The sequence below is a fragment of the Uranotaenia lowii genome, chromosome 1, assembly GCF_029784155.1.
Source record: "Uranotaenia lowii strain MFRU-FL chromosome 1, ASM2978415v1, whole genome shotgun sequence".
Classification (NCBI taxonomy): domain Eukaryota; kingdom Metazoa; phylum Arthropoda; class Insecta; order Diptera; family Culicidae; genus Uranotaenia; species Uranotaenia lowii.
The window spans coordinates 176349958-176362329 of NC_073691.1; the positions used below are offsets into that span (position 1 = coordinate 176349958).

At 36.3% G+C, this 12372-nt stretch overlaps 1 protein-coding gene across 7 annotated transcripts in view; it reads left to right on the top strand.

Moving 5' to 3' along the window:
* Positions 1-12372, top strand: part of LOC129760719 (tyrosine-protein phosphatase 99A-like) — a 352268-nt gene that overhangs the window by 320144 nt on the left and 19752 nt on the right. For all 7 annotated transcript variants that reach the window (XM_055758409.1, XM_055758612.1, XM_055758550.1 and 4 more), the window contains 4 exons: positions 10397-10603; positions 10676-10953; positions 11020-11136; positions 11200-11342. In XM_055758409.1, coding sequence (XP_055614384.1) covers positions 10397-10603; positions 10676-10953; positions 11020-11136; positions 11200-11342 — 745 coding nt within the window. The remainder of the gene's footprint in view (positions 1-10396; positions 10604-10675; positions 10954-11019; positions 11137-11199; positions 11343-12372) is intronic.

Sequence of the window (12372 nt, forward strand, 5' to 3'; positions counted from 1 at the left end):
GCTTCATCACCTTGAGCACTGTTTCTTTGATACCCTTAAAATCAATCAGCTTAGAATTTCCCCTATTCAGAAAACTCAATCGACTTGATGTCCTTACTCAATAGAAATGATTCAATAAATAAGCACCTCAACAACACAAATCTATTTCATTTGCACAACGGCATCTCACAGGTTCATAACACCCGCCCCACAAAACTGGCATATTGTTGTCACATTCACATCATGTCTTCAGAACTAATAATTCCGTATCACTGCCCGAATATTCACTTTGATAAGAAAAAAAACCAAAGAGGAAAACAAATATGAATAATCTGAAATATGTTACTTCTTGGGTACAATGAAACTTAATCAAAAACTTGGTTCAAAATTACACACGTTTCTACTCAATAGTGAATAAAAAAAACCAGGACAGAGAAAAAAGTCTAAAATTTAGCGCTAATTTCCCAACAGCTTTACTAATTTAGCGAAATTAACATAACAACGATGTTAGGGCGATTTCAGATGTCCCTATCATTACTTTCTTCAACAGGTTCTCAAAACTAACGCATCACCGTTCCCGAATATTTGGGGCGATCCTGTAGCAATCATCATAATTATGTAGCCATCATCATCTTTAAAACGACCACAATCAAATCATAACGCAATCTACAGTAACCCACTCTTCCCCACCTTCATCAACATTCCCCTCACTCAAGCAATAAAACATTTACACCGTTTTCGGAAGCCATTTTTCGATTTCGTTTCAGGAGAAACAAAATCCTCCAAGTGTCATCAATCCTTTTGAACAATCAGTCAAAAATCACTTAGAAAACATACCTTAATTGCTCCTGGTTCGCTCTCCCGCTCGTCGCCATTATAATGTCCAATTCCGAACACTTTATTTGCGAATTCCACACGACTCGAATCACCATTACTTCCATTCACACGCGACGGGCCGTTCTCTCCGTTCTCCTTCTATCTGTTGTCCGTTCCCTCGACCATCCTCTATCAATCCCAAGGTATGTCAAATAATAAGGTGTATTATAATTATAAACAATGAATACTGGATATAAAGCAAAACCCTACATCCCTACTTTTCTTTAATTGAAAATTGAAAACGAAATAAATATGTATATGAGCACGCCAATCGGTTTGATTTAACATACAAATTTGTGTAACTCATTTTATTCGTTTGCTACTTTATAAGCTTAAACTGTTTACGTTATGATATTGTATTATCCTAGTTTCAGTTCAAATTGAAAAAGCTAAATATACATTCTTGATGGGTTGTATTTTATGAACTTTTCCAAGAAGAGATCAAGGTGAGCTCTTCGAGAGATACATCAAAACAAAATAATGCGCGTTTTACATAGCCAAACCTTACTACTGAATAGATCTTACCTTTGACAATCAATCTACTACCCCGTGCGCTCTCTTCCCCCCCTTTTCCTAGACTTCTATGTACATCCTTAAGATAATTCTATTATGGTTTCATTGAAGCGCTTGAAAAAAAAAACAGCTTCGACGTGTAGTTTATGTTGTATTCCGGGACGACACGTTATTAAAGTTTGCTTATCCTTTAATCATCGCACGTTAGGGCTTTTTTTTAAGACAACTGAGATCCTTAATCTTAAACCTCCATTGCTTTGTACAACGATTTGAATAGCCGTAGTTGAGAAACGTTGTCTAAATGAATAGGATTAGCCTCAGATTTTAGTTCTTGAAGAAACTTCCAAGATCACATCAAGAAAAAGGTAATAATATTACAGATTTTTTATTTCTTATTACTTGATTGACTTGCATATCTCACTGACTACCTAATGATTATTTTCTCAAAATATTAGCACCTGAAAATAATTTGTAAAGAAATTAGCGTATTCTGCTAATTCGTTTCCTGAGCTTATCTTATGTTTATCCTTAACTGTTTATATACTTCCAAAATTACAAGAAGGTGTTCGTTGATTCAACATTTGATTATTCCTAAGACAGCTCTGTGTCCTAGGTGAGCAATAAACGGCCTTCTGAGTTGACCGCTCGTTTCCTAACTCCGTTCTTTTTATCTTTGAATTGAACTAGGTACAAATCAATAGTAACTATCTCAATAAACTATTCCGATAGAATTTCAGCCATGAATACATTCCATGAGCATTCATGTATTCAATTTAATTCAATGAATCAAGATCGTTTTCCGTTTTCTAGACTCTCGTCTGACGAAACACAGCGAATATGCCCTGTTTATCACAGCATTGAAGAAGCTCAAATATCTCATTTCATACAACCATAGCTCCAGATCGTATGTTTAAAGTCAGCGAACGAGTCATTTCAACTACTTAATCCCCTTTCAATAGAACACCTCAGTGATCAGGGACTGTTCCTCATTACTACTTATATACTTTGGTGACTCTATCGCCTCTTGCCTCGCATCGTTCTCACCATTTACAAGCTAAATTCCATAACAGTACCTTTATTTGAATACCCGGTTGCTCATGAGTCCTGTTCCCAACGAACTTTGTAAATCATTCTCCCGCTGTTTCAATAATGCTGATATTCATTTATCTTTTGATTTAATTTGTTTCCTTTTTTTTTCTTTTACCAAATAATTGTATCATCATTTAGTGGAAACTTTTGGTAAACCATGATACATACATTTTCTCAGTGGTTCTAGTGGATGTTCCTTTTTTTCTACATTTTACTTTTGCTGCATGTTTCAATCATCAGTATTGATTCCAAATTTTAATTTCTTTTACTAAAAAGACACTTTTTCAGCTTTATTTTTTTAACTGACTGCTACTGATTCTATTAATTCGGAAAAGTTGTATCCTTCCACAATCATTTCGACGTTTCTTCTGAAAAGATGAAAACCCCTTTCAAATATTGTTTTAAATCAAATCCTGGCGTTACATTGAACATTATGAGCAAAACACTCAATAGCACTGCTTGCTATAACGCTGAACTTTTTTTTTTTTTAAACATTTCAAATGGGCGCTTTTCTAAGCCCAAACTAAACAAATCTTCTTCTATTTCATTTTTCGCTCTATTCTGGAAAATTAGGTTGAACAAATATTCTTATTCTTCTTCTTAGGCTGTACACGTCTAACAAATTTGCCTAGTTTTACTTATTTAAAAACCAGTCCTACTCAACTCCCTGCTAAGTCATACTTTAATCTCTATGCCCCCAGCACTGGAGATAAACATAGTTCAATACTATCATCATATACTTGTCACATCTGCTTCGAAACTCTTCAATGTAGCTCTTTGTTAGTTTAATTCTCATCTATAGGCTTACTGCTGTAGAATTATCATACTTAGCTCGCCGCTCAGTTAGAACACTTTCTACTCTAGGCTCCCCGCACTAGAGATGAACATAGTTTCCTGCTAAGTTCATACACTCTACCCTAGGCTCCCAGCACTAGAGCTGAACATAGCTTTCTGCTCATGTTATAACACTCCACTCTAGGCTCCCAGCACTAGAGTTGAACATAGCACTCTGCTGATGTTCCAACACTCCCCTCTAGGCTCCCAGCTCTAGAGTTGAACAAAGCACTCTGCTAAGTTCGAACACCTCACTCTAGGCTGTTATACTCAGCTCTCTGCTAAGTACCAACACTCCTCTCTAGACTCCCTGCTCTAGAGTTGAACATAGCTCCTTGCTAAGTTATAACACTATACTCTAGGCTCCCTGCACAAGAGTATAACTTCCTACTGGACCATTTCCAAAATTTTCTAATTTCCATTTCTTTTAGCAGAAAAAGTTCCTGCAATTAAAGGTTGCATATTCTCAAAGGTTTTAATTTTCACTTTCCAATATGGCTTTTCTACTTTGATACTTTCAATATTCTTATGTACGTTTTTCATCTTAGATTAATCAATATTCCATAGGTACCTCGAGTTGCTGCTATCTTTCCATTCTTTCATTCTCTTTTTACGCATAAAAATAACGTTTAATTATATTTTGAGAAATTCATGTTATCAAATCTTTCGTTTCTAGAAATAAGGGCCAAATATCTTTCATTTAATCAGAAATTACTTTTCAAAAACTTTTCCATTCAGCCAAAACAAAAGGTCCAGTGTTTTTTTTTTTTTTTTTTGATACCGACTTCCGAATAGCAAAACAAATTCATCATGCTTACCACTTTTGAAAAATCGCTTCATCACCTTGAGCACTGTTTCTTTGATACCCTTAAAATCAATCAGCTTAGAATTTCCCCTATTCAGAAAACTCAATCGACTTGATGTCCTTACTCAATAGAAATGATTCAATAAATAAGCACCTCAACAACACAAATCTATTTCATTTGCACAACGGCATCTCACAGGTTCATAACACCCGCCCCACAAAACTGGCATATTGTTGTCACATTCACATCATGTCTTCAGAACTAATAATTCCGTATCACTGCCCGAATATTCACTTTGATAAGAAAAAAAACCAAAGAGGAAAACAAATATGAATAATCTGAAATATGTTACTTCTTGGGTACAATGAAACTTAATCAAAAACTTGGTTCAAAATTACACACGTTTCTACTCAATAGTGAATAAAAAAAACCAGGACAGAGAAAAAAGTCTAAAATTTAGCGCTAATTTCCCAACAGCTTTACTAATTTAGCGAAATTAACATAACAACGATGTTAGGGCGATTTCAGATGTCCCTATCATTACTTTCTTCAACAGGTTCTCAAAACTAACGCATCACCGTTCCCGAATATTTGGGGCGATCCTGTAGCAATCATCATAATTATGTAGCCATCATCATCTTTAAAACGACCACAATCAAATCATAACGCAATCTACAGTAACCCACTCTTCCCCACCTTCATCAACATTCCCCTCACTCAAGCAATAAAACATTTACACCGTTTTCGGAAGCCATTTTTCGATTTCGTTTCAGGAGAAACAAAATCCTCCAAGTGTCATCAATCCTTTTGAACAATCAGTCAAAAATCACTTAGAAAACATACCTTAATTGCTCCTGGTTCGCTCTCCCGCTCGTCGCCATTATAATGTCCAATTCCGAACACTTTATTTGCGAATTCCACACGACTCGAATCACCATTACTTCCATTCACACGCGACGGGCCGTTCTCTCCGTTCTCCTTCTATCTGTTGTCCGTTCCCTCGACCATCCTCTATCAATCCCAAGGTATGTCAAATAATAAGGTGTATTATAATTATAAACAATGAATACTGGATATAAAGCAAAACCCTACAGACACGTAGAATCGATGTGATGCATCAAAAGCTCAGTTTACGTGGAAAATCTCGTATATTTAATTTCTAAATTGTGTTGCGTGTAGATACATTTGTCTAATTCAAGTGTATTGCACGCTTTCAACTATACACATAGTAGATTCAACTGTATTTCTCGATGACGAACTTACGAGAAGCTTCGAGTAGCCTTCTGAAATGTGGATTTTTTTTGAACTGGGTTTGGCTTGCAAATTATCCTTTCTCAATGACACACTCGATCTCGGAGGGCTTCCGGTGTGATTAGCTGCTTAAATAGCAGGGACGGCCTTTCGATCCCAGCGGCAGGATGGGTTTAATTTTTCGTCATTCTCTATAAGCTGCGCCACATCCGATGGAATCAGACCTGTGGCAATAATGGCAATAAATACACAAGGCCACAAAATTCACATTTTCGGTGGTGCAAATAATTGAGGAGTTTATTTCGAATCCAGAAACAAAAATAAATGAAACTTTCAGTAAAGCTTTCTTATAATGTAATGCAGGTCTAGAAGCTGGTCACTTTTTAATAACTTTGTCACTTTTTTCAGACTGGTCACTCAGATGTTACTTATTTCGAAATTTGGTCACTAAAGTCACATTTTTCAATAATTACTTCACAACTGAGCTAATTTTAAAACACTTATTTCTAATTATTTTAAACTTCGTTTTGTGTCACTCGTTTCAAGAACGTAGTGGATATTTATCAGGTTTACCACTAGATTTTTCCTTTCGATTGTGGTAATTAACACGATCGAAATTGGATAAATAGCTAAGATCCAGTAAGGAAATTTTTTTGGCTTGATATAAGGCTAAAACTTTGTTATTTTCTGTTAAGAAAAAAATTAATTTAAAAAAAACTTCCGTAAACCTAGTGTTGATAATTTCTAAATAGGAAGCACGCCTGCGTAACGTCGATGATGTGAACTTCGCAAAGCTACAAGCATCATGAAAACTAAATAGGGGCCGTCCATAAATGATGTCACGCGTTAGGGGGGAGAGGGGGTTTTGATTTTTGTGACAATTTGTTACATGGGGGGAGAGGGGGGTCAGCTTGAACGTGACATCATATCATTGTTACAAAGAAAAGGCAAAACAATAACAAATAATCTTATCCTAAATTCACCAAAATTATACTACGTAAACTTTATGAGCATAAGAAAGTACACAAGAACACTTCCACTGCAACACTCAGGAAAGTCCGCCCCACTAAAATTTTGGCAAAACGTGAGCAAGAATGCTTGGCTATTCTAACCTGTGAAGAAGATTTGGATGAAAGAAAAAGAACTAGATTTGAATGGTTTCTCAGACATCGTCGCTGATGCTGCAGCAACTGCCTCGACTTTCCCTTTCATTGATATGGAAAGTCATCAACATAATCTTTGAACTAATAATTGAAATGTGTTTTAAGCAATAATTGAAGGCTTGTTAAAAGTTGGTAATTTTTTTTTCAATTCATTGAATAAAACTGATGAATTTAAATTAGAGATACATTTTTAATCAAATTTCTAAAGAGTTGAGAATTTTATCCCGCGGGGAGGGGGGGGGGGGGGGCGGTTGGCTTCATGAAAACGTGACGTAGTACAAAAAGGGGAGTGAAGAAGTTGTGACAAAATGTGACAAGGGGGGGAGAGGGGGTCTATTATTTCCTAATTTTGCGTGACATCATTAATGGGACGGCCCCATAATACTCACCACACTTAAGTGCTAAAAGCTTCCAAAAATATGTATATGTCATATACTATATCATCATGAAAACGAGTGCTGCATCGAAAAATTGCAAAAAGTATTATAACTTTTAAAAATGGCATGGCAGGTATTATTTTCCATGCTATTAAAGTTTTTGGTTGAATTAAATGTGAAGTAAACTTAATCGAATCGAAAAAATCTATTCATTTTTTTTTTTCAAAGTTTACATATTTATAGACATTATCCTTTAAAAAATCAGTCGATTCAAACCCCATTTCAGTTACATCTCCACCTTTTTGCAGGCTGGCTTATGAATTTTCTACAGTATTCTGAGAAACTTCTGAAATGTTTCCAAAAAAAATTAAGGCCCTTTGATCAAAGTTTACGAGGCCTTTTAAAACTTCATAATACCTATCAATTTTAAATTAAAATTTTTTTAAATTCAGCGTGATGTTTCATAATTTTTAGCAAATGTTATTTGAGTTAGTTTTTTATTAACAAATTATGTTCTACGTAGAAGTTTATCCTAGTGAAATTTCTACGCTTTTAGTATTATTTCCTTGAATCTTTCGTTAATTTTTGCTTAATCTTCTGTAAGTCTTTTGTCAATATTCGGTCAACATACTGTAAAGCTATTTTCAATCTTGTACCGATGTGTTGTCACTTTTTTATAACGATCTTCCAATTGGTTTGTCATGACTTTCTCTATTTATCTGTAATTTTTTTTAATATTGTGCCAAACTTAAACTCGAGTCTATTCTTCAAAGTTTTCGTCAAACATGTGCTATTTACTAATTTCAGTACATTTGTAGAATTTTCATTTTTATTTGAGTTTTCTTCAACTGTGTTAGTGGCTTTGAAAAAAATCTGATTTGGGTGAACTTGGAAAATTTGTAGGTTTGTTTTTTCAAAGGAAATCGATAAACTGAAAGTTTCCATCGGGCTCAGTTGTAGCACAGAGAAGTTGTAGCCCTTTGGGTACGATCTTTTAGTTCCTTTCCTCTGGTGTTCCGGAACTTTAGGATTCTGTAGTCGCTATTCCTAAATCATCAAAACTCATTTAGGTCAAATGTTTCTTTTTGTTCAACATATGCTTTTCTATTAGTGAGGCCAAAAGCCTTTTAAAAAACTTATTTTCATCAAGAGAAATGGTTTGGAATCGTTCTAAAGGAATTTTTTAAATCACTATTGAGTTACTTTTTGACTTGGTCTGGTCACTATTTTTACCCTAATTTTACTTAAAAGTAACTATTTTCCCTCCTTTTTTGCCTCATGATGACTTTTAGCTCTGGTAATGTTCACATGTGCCAATTTTTGTAACATACTGTCAAGTGGTTTTTAAGATAGCCTCCAATAAAGAAGTTTTTGGAGTGTAATTTTTGGGCATCACGTGCGCCATCTATAATGTATACCTACTATAAATCACCTTTTTCCAAGTAAAGGCTGTTTATGATTACGTTTGGCTGAAGCTTGACCTTCAAAATAACTTTTTAGTTTGGTCGAAGTTATGACAAATTTAGCCGGTTGTCTTCTTTCTTCACAAAAACAACATATTTGACTTTTTATCACTCCACCACAGTTTTCGCGTAATGGCCCAATTTCAGATTCAACCAAATCAGAGTATCAACATACCTATTGAAGTTCTATGCAGGAAAAATAGTCGCATTTGGACTCAGACTACTTTGTATATTTAGACATTCATCGTGTCAATCTTTATGAACATCTCCGGAACATCCAAGCGAGACTAGTCAACAAAAAAAATTTCTGGTTGAAGCCCGCCAGGTGCCCACTAAAGAGTTCGTATTGTTGTCCATTACGAAATTTTTCAAAATTTCACCGCGCAAATAATTGGCGCAAAGTTTGACCACCGTATTTTGTTTATTTTACCAATTGGCAGCTCTTTAACCTTGAATAAATGAAGGCAGGCTTGTTTTTAAGTAAGTCAGATTATTTAATTAGAAAAAAATAAGCTTTTTCATCACTTGTATTTTTCAGATTGCGCTTGATAAAGCATCTTACATTCCTTTACTTTATGAAACTAATCATCTTCACATCTAACATCACATCTTCAAAATTTTAGTACACTGTTAGAGGCTCTAGGACTCCTTTAACAATTTGCCATGTGAACTTTGGTGAAATAGTTGAATTTCAGCTGTTTTTGGGTCTCCCACTGGAACTTTCCTGAACCAAAATATTTTTTCGATGAGCTTCTATATTAGACGCTATCTCAAAAGCTACCTGACATATGTTTATCAAATTTCATACACGTACATATTACATTACTAGGAAGCTTTACTGAAAGTTTTATCAATTTTCATTACCGTATTCAATTATAGAAGTATTCATTAACAAAACAAAGTGTTGAATTTTTATCGAATACATAGCTCAAAATTTAAGATCTTATCGATACTTTCAAGTTCCATAGTCAAAGCTGAGTAGAAGGCTATTCAGCCAATGCATTAGACTTTGTGAAAAAAAAAACAAAACAAAAAATTCTACAGCTTCATTTTTGTATTTTGATGTATGCTTTCTACTTTTAATGAATTTTATAGGTATTTTTTTGAAATATTTCCATACTGGAAGATTTGAACCCGGACCCGTTAAATGAGAGCAGAACACGTTACGTCTGAATCATAGCCGGAGCTTGGCTTATTCTTTTTCAAAACATCAATTTGAACTATATTGAAGATTCACCCTTTCATAGTAGGCAGCACAATAAAAAAATGTTAACATTACATTTGCATTTCACAAAACGATGCAACAAAAAGTTTCATTCCGGATCTGACAACAGTGAAAGTGATTTTTTTTAAAGATTGATTACGATTTTATGTTAAAACTTTCTCCTGACTTTTCAGCATGAATATAAAAAAAAACGTAACAACTAGTAGTTGAAAAAAATCAATAGTAAAAAAGATTGTTGAATGTTATGAACAGGGAACGAAGGATTTATAAGACATGATGAACCCGAACGCAGGAGGTCAAGTTTAAATTTGAAGAGCAGAAAATAGCTGAAAGACAAATCATATTGGCAAGAGAAAAAAAAATTTGTGCTTCCGGTTGCAAGAACTTACCCTCAACGCTCGCCGAAAGTGGCGATGCTCCAGGTGCTGGAGGAACTGCTGTAAGTGCTAGCTCTCCTGAGAGAAGAGTAAACTGAAGAGTCAAGTTTTTGTCCGGGAATTTACCACATTGTGGTATTCTTCCCTATTTCTGAATCTCAAGATAAATTTGAATAAACTGATGATAAAAACTTAGTTACAATATATTACTTGATCTCCTCTTTCTCTAATACAGGACGATAAATATTTAACAACTGGAACTGAGTAAAGACTGTTTTAGAATGGGTATCTGCATTTTGAGAGATGCGTTGAGGGAAAATGTGAATAAAATTTTCATCAATTTTTGTCCAATTTTAAAATCGGGAAAAAAGTTTATGTTTCTTCTCTTGACATCGCATACTAAAATCTTTTTTTGCCTCCATTTTTATATTTCTTTCTTATAGTGCCCAGCAAACCGTTGAATCTTAGCGTCCTCGAAGTAACCTCAACCACTATCAAGATCACATGGCGGGAGCCGGAGAAGCAGAACGGAGCCATCCACGGCTACCGGGTGTACTACGTCCACCAAAACCAGACGCTGCTCCATCTGCCGATCCTGAAAGCCAAAGAAGGCATCAATTCGGTCTACACCTATACGTTATCGAATTTAAGTAAGTTGGATATTTTGGTTTTGAAACTTCAGGTCAGCTTGATTTAACCGGTTGGTTTTTTTTTTCTCTCAGAACCGTATACCGATTACAAGATGATTGTGGCGGCATTTACAAAAAAGTGCGACGGTGAACCCTCGGAAGTTCATCAGCGGACCGATATCAGTGGCCCTAGTGCCCCCAAGGTGGTCAATCTGACCTGTCACTCGTTGGATGCTCTTTTCTTTGGATGGCGCATTCCGGCCACCTACTACAACACCATCGACTACTACATCGTGAGCTACCGGAACGAGCTGCACTCGGATCTCCGGGACATCCGGATAACGGCCAACGCTTCGATTGTGGAAACTTCGGTTAGTTTTGCGTCGTTATTTGTAAGTGGTTTCCTTTGGACTTAATCTCATATTTGAAACTTTCAGATGATTATTCCTAATCTAACGTCTAACATGGTGTACGAAGTGAAGGTTAGAGCTGCTTCGATTAGCGTCATCAATCCCAAACAGCTCATCCTGGGATCGTACTCGGAACCCAAGAAGGTAACCATGATTAGAATAGACTTTGCTCCCGTTGATTCTAACAGCGTCTGCCATCCGTTTCAGATCTCGCTACAGCCAAATTGTGAAAAACTCCCGCCAGCCTCCCAGCGCCAGTCCTTCGACGATTACAACCTTGCGGTGCTAGCCGGAATCGTCGTTAGCTGCTTCGGATTGCTGCTGGTCGTATTGGCCTTCCTTCTATGGAAGTAAGTACCGACTACTCTCTCTCCCTTTCCATAAGTATAAGTACACTGACATTCCGATATATGTAGATGGGTTCAAGTGCGAGTTAGAAATCTCACTCCTCAAGCCCCCCAAGTTCTCAACCGCTCCACATTCCTCTGGAAGATTTTTACATTCCCCGCGCGGCGAGAGTCAACCAAGCCTGGCCGGCCAATGTTTAAATTCTATCGCACAAATTGAAAACCGACCGACCGTCGAAATGCCGGCATATGACCTAACGGGTGTTCATTAAAAAATGAGAATAATTTTCTGTAGAAGCGTGTACACAATGTTTTTGAGCAAGTTTACCTGCTCACATGGCAAATCACACGTTCAGCCATATTAAAAAAAAAAGTTTTGACAGCTTCTGGCTGTAACAGCTTCAAACAACATTTGGAAAAAGTACAGAATGACCTATAAAAAAATTTGCGGAAATCTGTCATCAAGGTTCGAAAACACTTTTCTTGAAGTTAACGTGATTTGAAAACCTGTATTCATTTAGACATGTAGATAAACATATTAAGAAACAATCACTCGATCACTTTAGTTCTCATCTACTCTCTTCAGGCGAGATCTGAATCTGGAGCGGTTCTTCAAAAAGAACAAGCGAACCGTGGCTCTTAAAAAAAGGACCTCGGTTGGAAAAAGAGCCGGTGAACGCCGCTCAACACTTCGGCGATTTTACAAAAGGAATCGGCCTAAGGGGACCAAAGTTATTCATGAAAAACTGGATTTTCATGTTCTTCCCGAACAAAATGTCTCAAAATCCCATACAAACTTTAGGCTCGTTGAGCGACCCCTTCCCGTGATCCGATCTGGCCCAAATTTGGCATGAGACCTTGTACTAGGCCTAGGATCAATTATAGCCTGCAGTGCACAACTTTTTCAAATGTCGGGTCATTTGGGGCACTCTAATGTACATTGTAAAGCGCCATCATTCTATATGGCTCATTGCGAGCGTAGTTTTGAATTCGGTTAGGGAGCTGGAACGGTCTCATGCTGGTACGTCCTTCG